The sequence below is a fragment of the Annulohypoxylon truncatum genome (assembly GCF_022578515.1).
Source record: "Annulohypoxylon truncatum strain CBS 140777 unplaced genomic scaffold F4807scaffold_3, whole genome shotgun sequence".
Lineage (NCBI taxonomy): Eukaryota > Fungi > Ascomycota > Sordariomycetes > Xylariales > Hypoxylaceae > Annulohypoxylon > Annulohypoxylon truncatum.
This window is the reverse complement of record NW_025953789.1, coordinates 380,028-395,247: the sequence shown is the minus strand read 5'-3', so window position 1 is coordinate 395,247 and position 15,220 is coordinate 380,028. Positions and strand designations below refer to the sequence as shown.

The 15,220-nt window shown below is 49.1% G+C and overlaps 5 protein-coding genes across 5 annotated transcripts; 3 read left to right on the top strand and 2 right to left on the bottom strand.

The window, feature by feature from the left end:
• The first annotated feature begins 41 nt into the window (after positions 1 to 41).
• F4807DRAFT_408712 (uncharacterized protein) lies at positions 42 to 806 on the top strand. Its single transcript, XM_047996469.1, has 3 exons — positions 42 to 185; positions 244 to 339; positions 416 to 806. Exons 1-3 carry the CDS (start codon positions 123 to 125, stop codon positions 437 to 439), a joined length of 183 nt encoding a protein of 60 aa, XP_047858217.1. The 5' UTR covers positions 42 to 122; the 3' UTR covers positions 440 to 806.
• A 32-nt stretch (positions 807 to 838) lies between these two features.
• On the top strand, positions 839 to 2,908 carry F4807DRAFT_408709 (Mo25-like protein). Its single transcript, XM_047996468.1, has 4 exons — positions 839 to 1,312; positions 1,371 to 1,428; positions 1,536 to 2,017; positions 2,096 to 2,908. The coding sequence occupies exons 1-4, from the start codon at positions 1,214 to 1,216 to the stop codon at positions 2,576 to 2,578; spliced, it is 1,122 nt and encodes a 373-aa protein (XP_047858216.1). The 5' UTR covers positions 839 to 1,213; the 3' UTR covers positions 2,579 to 2,908.
• F4807DRAFT_196584 (NAD(P)-binding protein) lies at positions 2,858 to 4,611 on the bottom strand. The gene is made up of 3 exons (XM_047993765.1): positions 4,058 to 4,611; positions 3,506 to 3,925; positions 2,858 to 3,331 (listed from the first exon to the last, which is right to left on the bottom strand). The coding sequence occupies exons 1-3, from the start codon at positions 4,299 to 4,301 to the stop codon at positions 3,138 to 3,140; spliced, it is 858 nt and encodes a 285-aa protein (XP_047858215.1). The 5' UTR covers positions 4,302 to 4,611; the 3' UTR covers positions 2,858 to 3,137.
• Positions 4,612 to 4,921: 310 nt separating this feature from the next.
• F4807DRAFT_449731 (putative 3-phosphoinositide dependent protein kinase-1) lies at positions 4,922 to 10,753 on the bottom strand (the record flags this gene model as incomplete). The annotated part of the gene is made up of 8 exons (XM_048000056.1): positions 4,922 to 5,446; positions 5,502 to 6,125; positions 6,186 to 6,457; positions 6,814 to 6,933; positions 8,342 to 8,588; positions 8,639 to 8,848; positions 9,119 to 10,114; positions 10,244 to 10,753. 8 exons carry the CDS (start codon positions 10,751 to 10,753, stop codon positions 4,922 to 4,924), a joined length of 3,504 nt encoding a protein of 1,167 aa, XP_047858214.1.
• A 1,652-nt stretch (positions 10,754 to 12,405) lies between these two features.
• On the top strand, positions 12,406 to 13,962 carry F4807DRAFT_196512 (uncharacterized protein). Its single transcript, XM_047993764.1, has 3 exons — positions 12,406 to 13,104; positions 13,161 to 13,280; positions 13,332 to 13,962. The coding sequence occupies exons 1-3, from the start codon at positions 12,649 to 12,651 to the stop codon at positions 13,791 to 13,793; spliced, it is 1,038 nt and encodes a 345-aa protein (XP_047858213.1). The 5' UTR covers positions 12,406 to 12,648; the 3' UTR covers positions 13,794 to 13,962.
• Positions 13,963 to 15,220: the final 1,258 nt, after the last annotated feature.

Sequence of the window (15,220 nt, the reverse complement as noted above, 5' to 3'; positions counted from 1 at the left end):
AATCGCATACTTCTGGTAATTGACGTAAGGACAGTGGATAACCAACTCATAACTTCTTGGATTTTACTGAGTTGCGATACCATTGACTTCTCATATCTAAGACTCTAGAAGATTTTGATACAATGCCACCACGTCAACGGCCCATTCAAAAGTTTGCCGCGGCCGTTTCTCAATGCTCTGCTGAGGTTATACGCTCTTATGACTCTATCCAAACCATAGAATTTGATACTTATCATTATATAGGCAAGCGTATATGGGAAATGCATTGTCGCCGATTATAATTCGGTTCATAAAGACAAATGCGCCAATGAGTTTCTCAGGTTAAAAGACTGTTTCCTAGTGAGTCCTACAGTTTGTTATACATAGATATCCTTATATATTATCAAAGCCATGATGAGCTCATGCGAGACAGCAGAAAGCATCGAAACAGACTCGATGATGATGATGATGATGGCATATCAACATCTTTCTCTCTACAGGACATAAGCCAAATGATGATAGGAGATCACTGTATTCCTTCGGAAACGGAAAAACATAGAAATGGAGGTTTCTAGTTACCCTCGGTGTCCAACATCGTCAAATAGCAGACGGGACATTGGTTGTTAGTTCTTGAGGACTGGTAACCGATCGCCTATCAGAGGCGTTCATCACAAAATACATAACACGGTTTACAGAATCACGATATATTAAATGTATGAGCTTAAGAGGAATTAATCACATAAAAGAGTTCTTTAGTCAAATTTGGACTGTGTTACCTCATGTCACTAGGAAACCGAGAGCCCGATATGATAGGACCCATGTCTCAGCTGAGTTGAAGTGTGCACCACCTAACTTTGCCCCGTAAATAAACATTCCGATCCCCGGATTTACGATAAACACTGCGGCAACCAGCACAGGAGGCACATGGCAGCATTCAAGCCTAACCAAAACCACCAAGGCAACCCCAATTTCTGGATAACGGTAAAGGGCAACTTATCCAACAGACATCCAAACAACAATGACGTACCTGGTAGACTAAAAACAACAACACCATCTGTATTTTGGGGGGCTCAAAGAATCTATTGTAACCTGGAACTCTCTGCGGCTGGTACTCGGCCACTCTTTACCGAACCAATTCTATACTCAGCCCCCGGCCTGACCTTGCGACCTCGTCCGATCATCTGAGACCTCTTGAATGCAGGCGATATATGTACCAATCTAGATAATCGCAAACATGTCGTTCCTATTCTCCAGGGCGAGGACCAGGACTAACACTCTGGATCTTCCCAAGCAAGCAAGGGAGCATATCCTCAAGCTCGATGGCCTCGGCAAGGTGACCACAGCTTCGCCCCCTGATAGCATCGATTCTTATGCTAATCACTCTCCCCTAGGCCGAAGAACTGGCCAAGGTGCTCAGCCAGATGAAACTCATCCTCCAAGGAACACCAGGTATTATTAACCTCAGGCCAAACCCGTCGCATGCGGTGGCGCATCCCCTATTTCTTGCGCCAACATGTAACCGTCCAATACTAACATCAACGTTGCCTCGACAACAGAAGTAGAGAGTACTCCCGAACAAGTATATCAACTCGTCACAGGTCTAATAGAAGAAGACCTCCTCCTTCTACTCGCTCAGAACCTCCATCGCCTTCCCTTCGAATCCCGCAAAGATACTCAAGTCATATTCTCCTACGTCTTCCGTTTCCGCCCCCCAACTGCGTCGCCCAAGACCGACCCGGTCGCATTGAGTTACGTGGTCAACAACAAGCCGCAGGTATTGTTAGAGCTATGCCGAGGTTACGATCATAAAGAGAGTGCGACGCCCGCCGGCACCGTGCTACGTGAGGTCCTAAAGAGCGAGGCGGCCGCCGCCATCATACTCTACGACGATGGAGAAGAGCCAGGATCTAGTTTGAAAGGTGTCACGGCGATCGATAGGGAACGACCGCAAAGTGGCAACGGAGTATTCTGGCGCTTTTTCGATTGGATAGACAAGAGTTCCTTCGAAGTTGCCGCCGACGCCTTCACCACATTCCGAGTAGGTCCAACTAACCGGCCAATCCGGGCAACACAGACTAGTCACGCGATAGATATCCTCTAACAAATACCGCTATAGGAATTATTAACCAAACACAAAGAGCTCGTGCCTCGCTACCTCACCATCAACTTCGAGCTCTTCTTCGACAAGTACAACTACATCCTAGTGCAGTCCAACAGCTACGTGACGAAGCGTCAGTCGATCAAGTTGCTCGGCGAGATATTACTCGACCGCTCGAACTACAACGTGATGACGGCGTACGTGGACCGGGGCGAGCACCTGAAGATCTGCATGAACCTGCTGCGCAGCGACCGGAAGATGGTGCAGTACGAGGGCTTCCACGTCTTCAAGGTCTTCGTGGCCAACCCCCACAAGTCCATCGCCGTGCAGAAGATCCTGCTGATGAACCGCGACAAGCTGCTCAACTTCCTCTCCCACTTCCTCGAGGACCGCACCGACGACGAGCAGTTCATCGACGAGCGTGAATTCCTTATTAAGCAGATCCGGAACATGCCCTCGAACCCCGTCCCCCCTGCCCGCCAGATGACCCAGGCGGTCTAGAGGTGCCCTAGGGAGCCTGGCGGCGGTGCCGAGAGGGGCGTGTGCATATAAGGTCGCTTTTTACTGCTTTTTTAACCTAGGTACTTGTTGACGGCACAGGGCAGCTTCAATTTGCTGGCTTTCTTTTTTTTAAGGAAAGGAAAAAAGCCTTGCTTTGCTTCGCAGAGGGGGGGAGCCTAGATATCGACGATGAACAAATTAACTGTAGACGTACGAAGCAGCCGTCATGGCAGACATTATTGCATGTAGTTAGGCGTTTTAGGTCATCACCATCACCAGAGCCACGAAGAGCTCTAACTTTGCAATGAAAACGAAATCATACATTCCCGTCTTTAGCTTTTGAGCCTGTGTCTACTGCTAATATATGTTGTCAATTGCCATGATATGGAAGTTATATGTGCTGTGATGATTTTCCTTAGAGTCTGAGGCAGTCGACGTTTTGTCGTCGTACAGGTAGCAGCTCTCGTCTTAATTATAGCTAAGCTCTTCACGCATCAAATGAAGCGGAACAGTTATGTTATCCGGGGCATATACGTCCCCAGTAATCTCTCCTGTCACATCAAACATCACTCGCCATAAACCTCGCAAATTCCTCCTTATACTCCTCCCTCCACCGACTCAGCGGCGGCCGCCCCGTCGGCGCGTCCTGCGAGCTCCACAGCATCCTCTTCCGGTCCACCTCCTCCGTGACCTCGTTATCGGGACACAGTACCCAGAACTTGCCCTCTCCCATCTTCGCCTCCAAGTAATCCGCTAATACGTAGAAACGGCGTGTTAGTAATTTCTTGTTGTAATTTCTTAGGTAAAGAAAAAGGGGGATAGTACGAGCGTAATAGTTAATAGGAACATCTTCGGAGCAGTGACTCCGAAGACGGTGGCAAAAGCGGGAAAGGAGAAGGAAAGAACTCTGGATAACCAGATACATACCGACCTGCCCCGGCGTCCACGGCGCCTCCGGCTTCGCCTTCCCGCTCGCCGCGCCCGCAAGCCCCGTCCACGTCCACCCGGGCACGAGCAAATGCACCCCGACGCCCTTCCACGTCCTCAAATCATAGCTCAGCTGTTCCGCGAGGCTCTTCACGGCCGCCTTGCTCGCGTTATACGCCGGGTTGCCCGGCGGGTTTGTGATGCCTTGCTTGGACCCCGTGATCACGATCGCGGACTCGACGGAAGAAGCAGCGGCGGTAGTCTTCTCTTTGATTAGGGGTAAGAGGGAGGTGATGCCGTTCGCGACGCCGAAGAAGTTGACGTCGAGGACTTTGCGGAAGTTGGCGATGTCCGCTTCCGGCCCGTCGAAGGCGGTGCGGGCGCCGACGCCGGCGTTGAGGGCTAGGAGGTTGATTTGGCCTGTACAAATATGAATAACACGCCACAAGAAACTATGTGCGTGGACGCAGACACATGATGATAATAACGGCGGTAATGCATGATAAATAGAATAAATAAATAAATAAGCAAAGCAAAGCAAACAAGACATACCACCAAAGTCCTTAACAACCGCGCCCTTAATCGTCGCCCAGTCCTCCGTCTTACTAACATCAACACGCAGCGTCGTCGCCGCCTCCCCCAAGCTCCCCTTCGCCGCATCCAGGCCGGCGGCATCCCAATCGGCCACGAGAACCTTCATGCCGTAGCCGACGCACTTCTGCGCGAGCGCGAGTCCGATTCCCGACGCCCCGCCCGTGATGACGGCGGTGTTGGCCTTCTTGAAGATTGCCGACATTCTCAATCTCGCGTTTAGGTATTCCTAGGTACCTAGTAATATCCCTTCACTGTAAGGAATAGAGTTTAATCACACGGAAAGCTCTCGAGAAGAAAGAGAGACCTCCGAAGTTTATATCCCTTCCGGCCCTCCACCCATAATCGGTGATAAGGCCTTAAAGCCCGATGCTAGCTATCGACATACATATGTGTTTCACCAAAATGACGTAGCGTGCGTTGCATTGCCATTAATATGTAGCCATCAATGGGATTATCAAACCCTCTTATAAAGAGCTCGTGAATACCTACATGAAGCAGAAGCAAATCGTGAGTTGTTTTCGGGAATGTAGATTCCAAGTTCCAAGACGGTATCTACCTAGGTAACCTAACCTAGAAACGCATCCTTAAGACGCCTCCTCCTATAGAAAGAGAGCCGGTATACTAATACAGGGATATACGACATTTTCCTCAAGCGATCCCCTTTTCACTCTTAATAAGTGCGACTCTGTTGGGAAGAATCTTGGGAAGAATCTTGGGATATGATAACGGGAAACCACTGGGACACCTAACGCCATTACCAGATACCTGCCGAGCCACGTCCGGTTTACTGCTTGTCGATGTTGGGCTATGTTCGCGACGATCCTATCGTTGCACCTGAATAGGCTGCTTCGACAACATGACCGTGACACTTTCGCGGGCGTTGACGGTCGACCAGATACTATCTTTGCCGCCTTTTCTCCACTCGTCTCCAGTTGCATCCTCGCCCACACCTCTCATCGACTCTCCCATGATCACGTCCAGATCACGCTTCTGCGAGCTCAGCCAGTCCTTCACAAACGTGGCAGGGTCTTCGCTAAGGGAAGACAGGAAAGCATGTTTGGCTTTAGACACGTGAATAGCCTGGATAATCGTCGCAAGCTGCTCGTCGAGATTTGCTGCTTCCTTCAGCATGTTGGCGTAGCCAGCGTTACTCAGGAAAGAAAGCATCTTCTCGCGCAGTGGGTCGTCGACGGCAACGCGGACATCATATACGGTAGGTTGAGGATCCTTATGGAACTCCTCGTCAAGTCGGATCGTGTACGGAAGCTTGACCGGCGGTAATGGTTTCAAGTGCGGGGTGATGTATTCATGTAACTTGGGGATCATGCCGGTTTCAATACCAAAGACCTAGTAATCCGATTAGTTAGTCAATTATAAACTAATCAACGCAGACGAGACTTACTTTTCTCAAGAGGTCGTCACAGCGGAAATTTCTCTTCTCTTCATCCTCTTGCAAGCCCATCAGCTTAATGTATTCCCAAATACCCATGACAATCTCCTGGCGTGTGGCTTCGGACAAGTCAATGATGTCTTCTAGATCCTGGCTGACGGCATATCGCTCGGGCTCCTCGTGTCTGTAAAGGTTGATCGTGATGTTGAGATTCTCATCACCGCTACGCTTAAACGTGAATTCGTCGAAGTCGGCAGCGGCAGGGAGACTCGACGAAGGACCAGTACGTTCTGGCTTCTTCCACTCTACCTCCCGATCGATGCCTTTCCGGTTGGCGGGATAGTCCACACTAAGCGCTTTGAAGAAGTGAGAGAATCTGTGCTTGGGCGCGCTCGCCGCCTTCGGTTTCGGATCTTCCTCCATACGATCGGGGTCGTCAGATTTTTCCTTGCTATCTTCACTGTCATCATCCTTGTCGAGGTCATCGTCATCGTCCAACAATCGACCCTCGATCTTGACCTGATATGAGGGCTCAAGGTTGGAGCTGAAGTCAAAAGTATCGACATTGAGACCATTTCCCTGCCAAACTTGCTCTTCTGCCGTATTGGTGATCCAAATTCGAAGCGTCTTCCATCGCTAGACCACGATTAGTCGACACAATTCCCAACGTTACTCGAGATAACACGTGAGACATACCTTAACGCTTCGGTTGACCGAATCCACAATATCCAATCGTTTTCGCGTCATCGTTGCATCGAGTCTTCTCTCAAAGTCTCTGAGCTCCCGATACCTAGCGGCCATATCGCCAACCGTACAATCGTCAATGTTGTCGGGTAGATTCTTGTCGGTCGGTTTGCGACTGCGACGCTTCGCCATCTCGACCTGAATGGCGGCAGCTTGTTGTTGCTGTGCGATTTGCGCCTGGGTCAAGGGCACTTGGTGATGAGGGCCGGAAGACATCATGGGACCTGTGTGTCAACAAAGTGGTTAGAAATTGGTATATGATGAGAGGTGAAACACGGCCCCTTACGGGTCCGAAGACGAGGATAAAGAGGAAGGGAAAAAGGTGCTAGTTGTAGGTACACGACGTGTATGTAGGTATGGATGTACGTATGTTATGTGCATATTGTGGTAGTATGTGGTAGGTTGGCAATGGAGGACTTAATGAAGCGGTGGAGCCAAAGGGGGCCTTCATAGTGGCCCTATAGTGGACGTATGTGGATGCGGATGTAGTGGGGTTTGTCTGGCGCTGGATCGTCGACAATTAAAATAAAAATAAGACAGGATCAAAAAGTAGATCGTATGGTCAGTCAAAGTTACATACCAATGCCTCCTCGTCGCTGTCCGGCCGAATGGGGGGTACGCTGCGGCGCGACCTGCTGCTGCGGGTAAGGACGGTATCCAGGCTGCATCTTGACTGATTCGGTGCCGGAAACGTCCTCTCCTGTATTTTTATGTTTTGTTTTCAATACAATTTTAACAGCTCTGTTTGTGAGACTTGCGCGGAATACGGGATACGGAATACGGAATAGTAGAGGTTGTAGAACTGGGTACGGTGCCCAGGTGCTTAGGATGCTTGTAGCTCCACCGATAAAACGTGCGACGCCAGTTCCGATCGCGATTGGGAATGTGGGAATGGGGGAAGTTGGCCCGAGTTATCTAGGCCGGAGATTTGGATAGTCGTCGAAGAAGCGCGTTTCCGCCTCGTCGCGGTATGCTCGAATGATTGGAGAAAGTAGGTAAATCCCAGTTTTCGAGTTTGGCTGGCTTGGCTAAAAGCGCAATTGAAAGATAAAACTCCCGGTCAACCATAAGCTTAAGAGTTAGTCTAAGTGGCGGTGGTGGCTGGTGATGTTATGTAATACCTTAACTCGCACTGGACGTATTACGTAATATTTCATGTATTACATAAGACAATTAGTGCATAATATACAATACCAGTACAAGAGACAGAAACCTGCATAGGTAGTCCTACGTAACCCCTATCACAATCAAGAGCAAAGAGATGTCCAACGCCGTACCTAGACTACTGGGTGGTGAGGTATTGCAAAGACATCCAAGACAAATCAACAAGTCAGTTGAAACCATAAAACTTGGTCTTTACGATCTTGCCATTTCAGTGTTATTCAGCTATGTCACCCTTCAGACAACTAGCGTATTGGGTCCATTCGGACCACTCAGACTAGGTATAATATTCTTGGACCTTTGCCCTCGCAGTTCCAGACCTTCGATGCAAAGCAACATGAGCAACTCTCAATCCCCTTCCTCGCCCTGAAAAGTACCTAAGTAAGGTTACGATCAATCGGGCTCGACATTCTTTACCCTCCTCTGCTCTCCTCCCCTCTCCCCTTTCCCCTCCCTTCCGCCAACTTAGGGGGTTGCGAAGGAAATTTTATATTGGATATTGGAATTGGATATTATATTAGGGAATGTGAGATGTGGGTCATGCGTGGTGTAATCCTTCTAATCCTTCTAAATGAGATGCCGATTGTATGCTTCAGCGGGAGGAGCAGACTGGTGATAAGGAAAACTCCCAGAATGCATGTGTTTTCGTTTCATGATTTGGACCCCTCTTTCAAATATCACCAAAAGCTACCAAAGCCTACGCCGCGCTAGAACATGCCGCATATGAAAGAAAACGAAGAAGCTTAGAAAGGGAAGCTAGGTAGGTCCTAGTCATGTTTGGTTGGGTCGTGTTAATGTTAGAATGTTGGATATCTAAGACTTTCCAAGCTGTGGTTAATGAAGCTACCGCCACTAGAAAGCTGAGCCTAATCCCTGCTTGGATTGTCGTTTGCTAAATCGATTGCGTTTCGTAGTCGCCGTATCCTCCAAGCTCGCTTGGCTCTTACTCAGGTGGCTACGATGAGACCTATCGTTGATATTGTAACCCTCCGGGCCAAAGGTGCTCGCCGGGCTTGACATCGACGATGACATTTCTCCAAACGCATTGTCGCTAGTGTATGAACGACTGAGGTTAAGGGATACTGCAAAGTCCCTAGCTTGTTGTAAAGTCTCGAGCCAGTCATCTGCCGTCGGTCGAGGCGGTTCAAGGGAAGATGGGGGTTTGACATCTTCGAAGGTATAGTGAATACCAGCCTGGGATTTGTGAGCATAGACATACCTCAAACGGAATAAAGGAACTTTACCGAATCGACACACCACACTGTCTGCCCTTTCGCATCTATTTGAGTCTTCCACGAGCAGTCCGGTGCCAAGAGTGAGATCTCCAGCTTCGCCTTTTTCTCTTCACCCCCTGCGGGTGCCAAGACGATCCTCCCACTAGACGTTATCATGACTAGCCGTTGCCTCTTCTTCGTAGTGCTGCCGCCAAAGAACCTAGAGAATTTTCTATGCCCCTCGTCGCCTTTCCCGTGTGGACTATTCGGAATCGGCGATGACATAACCATAAGATCGCCAAGTCGCAATATCCTCTCGTTTGTCCTCGTCAATACAGGTGACCATTCAATGTCTAGTTGCGATGGTGGAGGGATATCAGTAATGATCCTCCCTGGCGCGCGAGAGGGTCCATTCAACCCGTTCCCTGTTGTTGGGGGTCTAGACGAAGACTGCTGACTACTCGGCGTTCCATTAAGTTGAATAATCTTAGGCTCCTGAGATGGTGGTACATATGGACGCAATCGAGGTGCCTTCATTCTCCACAAACCCTTGCCGAATTGCTGACCATCGAAAAACTCATGGTTCTTGATGTGCTCGATAGTAAGTCGCCTTGCCGGATCTAAAACTAGACACCGTTCCACTAGATCCTTCGCTGCCGGCGGAAACCCTGCCGGGAACTCATAATCTAGATTGACAATCTTTTGGAAAGTCAAATACTCGGAGCCAGCCTTAAACGGAGGTCGACCAGCTAGCAGTTGGTAGACAATGCAACCAAAGGCCCACAGATCGCTGGCCTTGCAGGCATTCTTGTTAGTAAGAAGTTCAGGGCTAACATATTCAGCGGTGCCCACGAAGGACGCCGCTCGACTATCATCATCGAAATCTTTACCCCTGGAGCTGGTTCCTGTATCCTCAAGCCTGGGGGCGTTCTGTGGCGCCCTCGGGTCGCTTAATAACCGCGCCGTACCGAAATCGGTGATTTTGACATGCAACTGGTCATCCAGAAGCACGTTCTCCGGCTTTAGATCTCTGTGAATGACTCCACGAGAGTGCATATATTCGATAGCATCCAAAATCTGGGCGCCGAAGAATCTCGTGCATTCGACGTCGAAGGTACCCGTCTTTTTCAAAACACCGAGAAGCTCGCCGCCGTTGCAAAGATCCAAAACATAATACAGCGAGTTCTCGTCCTGGAAGGTATAGTAAAGTCGAACGATACCAGGGTGTTCCGTGAGGCGGTTGAGGGTATCCTTCTCAATGTTGACGTATTTTATCTTCCTCTCCTTGATGATATGCTTCTTCTCCAGGACCTTGATCGCGTACTCTTTTAGCGTTTGCCGATCCGTAGCAAAATATACCGTACTGTACGAGCCTTCACCTAAAACTCGACCGAAAGAGAAGTCCCGGACGCCCTTCTTCACTGGCCTCATGACGGTTTTCCCATTGGCATCTATTTCCTTTCGTATCGACACGGCTGCCCCCTTGTCTTTCCACTCTTCACTGCTCTGGGATACAGCCATATCCGATACGAGTCCGCGCGGTTCAGGTACGGTAGGGACACCGGGAATTGAGGCGTATCCACCGCCCATGCCTTTCGAACTCCTCCTAGGGGGTAAAGGACCGCTCCCGGCTACGGCCTGCAGTTGGCGGTTTGGGTTGTACGATCGCTCGCGATGGCTCGACTCTCGGGAGGGGATACTCGGCGCATATTCTGACGGCGCCTTCGACTCAATCTTACCCGACATATTATACATAGGTGTCTTGGAGGGCTCGGTTCTTAGGATGTGATAAGAGTTCGCAGCTTGGTCGCGTTCTGCGGCCGTGGTAGCGGCATACAGGGCAGAGGTAGGACGGGAGGGGGAGAGGTTCCCATATTGCATGGCACCATTTTGTGCGTATGCGGATATTTGACTTTGGGGGTCGGGTGGTGTGCCGGAGATTCCCATTGACATGTCTGTCGCCTGCGGCCTGGCTTGCGTGGTGTGCAGGTCGGGGTCGGCAAGGCGAAGATCGGAGATGGGCTGGCTTGACGTAAGTGCATTAGCGTCTTCGTCGACGTCTTCAGAAGTGATCGGTTCAGCATCGTCAGGGTTTGCAATGCGTAGGCCGCCCAAAGCCCTCGAAAGACTAAGATCGTTATTCATGGTCACGACGAGAGCCGAAATGCGGAACGGGCAATGGGTAAGTTAACTATATGTTAAGTTTATTACTCAAGTGGGAAACGGAATGTTGGAATATCAGGGGGGGCGGTGCGGCGGCGGATGAGCGATGCCCCTGCCGGTTCGTATCGGACGGAGAATAGTATTACGAATGTCTAAGTATCCACGGCTTGTCGTCGATAGGCTTAGACCATGGACCTCAGACCATCGATGATGCTCGAATGTGGGCGGTGCTCTTGTCTTTCTGACCTGTCCTGTCCTGTCCTCTTTCCTATCCTCCTAAACGATCCGCGTTACCATCCACCGGGGAATAGGTTGTACGGATTTGGCAGGGCCGATTCGAGTCTCTAAGAAAACCCGACCGCAGACGAATGCTAGATGCGGTACCTAGCGTGGCGTTCTCTAAGTTGGGACCGTCTAATGATAGCATCAGGACACCTGCATGTCCAATCCAGGAATAGCTCGGAGGGATTATTTGGTGGGTAGAAGGAGGAATGAAGCAGAGTAAAGGTGAAGGTAAAGGTGCAGAGTAGAGTAAAAAGTGAACATCGAAATCGAAATTGGTATTGGTATTGGTTCGATGTCTGTAATTACTGCACGTACATCGTACATCGATTGTTCCGCAAGTAATTTTCGACACGGCAGCTTAGCCGTGGACGAAAACCGTGGACGAAAAAAAAAAAAAAAAGTAGACAAGGTCATTCAAATCTCAAAATCCAATGCTCTTCCCATGCACCGACATTGACATTGGCAGACGGGCAGACTCGAGCAAAAGTAGCATGGGGTTAGGGAGAGCAGGCGAATGGCATGAATTGGTCGGTTTTGGTCGATGCTAATTTCGAAAAGTGGCAGGTCAGGCAAAGCTGCGAGGTTCCAAGGTTCCAAGGCCTAGAAGCCTATTAACCTGTTAGTCGCAACTCTTTAGCGGTCCACTGGAGCTTTTTTTCTTCAGGGGGCTCCGTGCTAAAAACACCTTAGTGCCCTTAGTGCCTCGGTGGAGGTGAGAAGGTAAAGAGACGGATACGTGGTACTGGTCGTACAATGGATGTACGGGATAAGAAGATACGCTCCTTAACATATTACTTTGGCATACGTGTTTCGTCATAAGAATATACTTTGAGCTGATAACGAAATAGCAAATAGCAAAATAGTCAATTAGCAGATATAAGTCAGAAAATTAATTGAATATTACGCACTTACGAGTACCTGCTTAAGTGACTGGCCAATGTGCTTATCTGGCGGCTAGTCCCGATTATGCTGGACTGGTAAAAGCCGCATCACCAGCCGCATCACCAAATATCATCATTAACCTTCAATCTATGAAATCGTATTGCATTTTTTCTCTCCATTCTTAAAGTCTTTTTACTCGTCTCTGTTAGGTACATACAGTGTCAGGCTCATGAATAGGAAATCTCGATCATAATCATGTCCTCAGTAAAATGGTATCTCCGAACGCTTCTCTTGATAAACCGACATGCGTTAGGAAACGTCAATTCTAGGTATACCCAAATAAATAGAAGTATATATATACACATAGTAGATTACGTACTTAGAAACCTCAAGTGCCTGAAAGAACATTAATAAGGTCAATCTCAATACATCAGAGTTATTAAACAGCCAAGCAAATCGCTCTCGCCTGGGTAGATAATTGTGTTGGCTGTTGCTAGTTGCTTCCTCTCGATATCGGGGACGACTGATATCACAGATAAAACACAACATTGAAAGTGGCTATACCCATATCCAACGCTGGTCTAATTCGCAGCTTCCAAAATCACCAATCAAAATAACTATTTGGATGCAGATTATTCTTCTAATTCGTTTCTAAATCCAATATTTAGAATCTCATCAGCTTTCGTGATCCAAGGCCCTCGACCGACGACATGTTACGATTATCACCAACCACGCTCTCCTTGACTATAACGGAGGTCAAAGATTTTGAGCGTCATCTTCGCTTCAAAAAGTATCTTGCTAAAGAGGACACCTTCGGTAAATTGCCTATTCGTACCAAGAAAGATGACACCGCTGCTCAAAAGAGCACAGGGTCGGAAGGTGGCGATGTAGGCCGACCAAGCTCGGAAGTTCTCCCTCAAGATTCATCTATCACTGAAGTCAAGGACAGTCCAAAGCTTCTATCATGCCCCCCTCGACGTCCACCAAAATCGGGTGGTGACTCTACTAAGAGCGGCTCCCTAGGTTTAGCACACTCCTCTCCAAGCGGGACTCCAAGCTCGTTGAATACTCCCCAACCTACTGGTTGGGGAAACTTACCAATGACTCTACCACCACCATTCTCGACGGAGAAGAGAACTGTATCAGATGCTCAGTCTTTACCTTCGGTGTGTTCCAGCTACTCTTCCAAGCTCTCAATACATCTAACCAGGTTATCAAATAGACCCACCAGAGCACTCAGGGACATCCTCGTCACGGTGACGTTAGTCAAGCGCCGCCAGTAACTCCTCCCAGACGGTCGTCTCTCAGAGTGGCACACACCGAGATCCATTCGAGCTCGCCGGTGGGTTCTACGAAGACCCGTTGCGAGATATAACTAATTATGTTACCTCAGCCCTTAAGAGGTAGAAGGCGCTTTGTCAGTTCGGCGGTTAGATTCATGGAATCCATGATTCCTTCTCCTAGACACAGCTCTACCTCACTATCGCCATCACCGTCACCACACGTATCCAGGCCTGACTCTGATGCGTCGGCGCGAGAGGCCGAACTTGGATTCAGAATCTACAACGACGCCCTTCCGGCATCATCGCAACCGCAGACGCCACACAATCTTCCAGAAGCACGTCATCGAAGCCGTCTTTACGGATCATACACTGCACCTCATCACTGTTCAACTTCGGTATCCTCCCACCGGTCTAGCGTCGATAGAACGATGATGGATACTACTGGTAGTACATCGGGTCTCGAGACACCCGGATTTCAAGGCCTCTACGGCGGCCTGGAGAATAGTGAAGACTCGGCATTATTCCACGAAGCGTCTAGATACCGGGATGAAGGCTTCGGAGAAGAAGAGTAAGGTTAACAAGAATGCGAGGGTATTTCTTGGAGTTGAATCACGTGTCCTGAGGGTTAACCGCTTATGAATATGTTCCGGCCAAGACAGCATTATTACGACGAAGAAACAACAACAGCAGCAGCAGCAGGCTTAAGCATTAGCATACCATCAAACCTTCGGCTTTTTTTTCTTTTTTCTCACGCAGAGCCCGCCGCATAAGCGCGACCGCAACCCACTTTGTCTTATATATGTATTTGACGATCCCCAAAAGTGTTGTTGTTGCGGAATGAATGTGTTCATCTCACCACCGCCCCACTCTCTCGTCATTTAACATGCGGACAGGCATAGGTACGCATAAATGCTACAAAGAGATGACGCAAACAGATCATACCCAGGTTGCCCAGCTAGCTTGGAGGGCAAACCGGATCTAAATACTATCGTCAATGATGGGTTGTTATCGAGAAGAGTAGATGAGGAGAAGCAAGCGGGCACTAGATCCGTATCCGCGACCTCTTCCATTTTTCCCTTCAATGTAATCCTTCCGACGATCCTTCTGTTTCTATTGGTGATGTTGGTAATGGTGGGAATCGTTGCTTGTACATATGTACCCTCCTAACTCGTGTACCGAGGTACATAAATAATAGAATCGGTAAATCAGTTTTTCCTGGAATCAGTACTTGAGTACCTAGGTAAAGGCGGATCTTTTTCCGGGACCGGCACGAAAACTGGCACGAGCGCTTGAGGAACGATGCAGCAAATCGCGATCAACATGATTCGATGGGCATAACCGGTGGATAATTCAATGTTCTTCTTGTTAAGAATAAACGAGTCTTAGTTTTCTTGAATGGGGCAGAACGGGGCCAATTTTCGGCCAATAAGATTCCGGTTGCTGTGGGAACTTTTTGGCCCCAGATTGCCAAGAAGCTAAGCTTGACACTAGTGCAAAGCCGTAGTAGCCTTCAGCCAATCAGGACCAGCAGGGTCCTCTCAGTACCCCTAGTTTATCCATCGCCCTACCGAATGCTCTGCATTCGCCGATCCTCCTTCCAAGGCTCAACATGAGAATGGTCTGAGCAGCCTTTCGAAAAGAGAGCAAATTGACGTACCTTCTGCAGCTGCACACCAACAGGGATCCACCCTCACTAAGGTTACTAAGATCATGTACGTAATGTATCTCCGCAGCACTTTCAGTGCGAAAAGGTACTTTGTTCTTCGTTTGCGACAGCCGACGGAGGCATAATCGTTTGCGCCGTTGCCCATCACTACCTTCTCTTTTACGCCTCCGCGGGTCACACCTTCACACACGGTCTAGTCTCAGCCCGCCCGGGTCTATCGTCTCACAGCTTACATGCATACAATACTATGTACACATATAGCAGCAGTGCACTTGCCTACATCCAGCCTACTTGCGACTCTTACCCGTTTCCTCGTCTACGTCCCTTCATTGC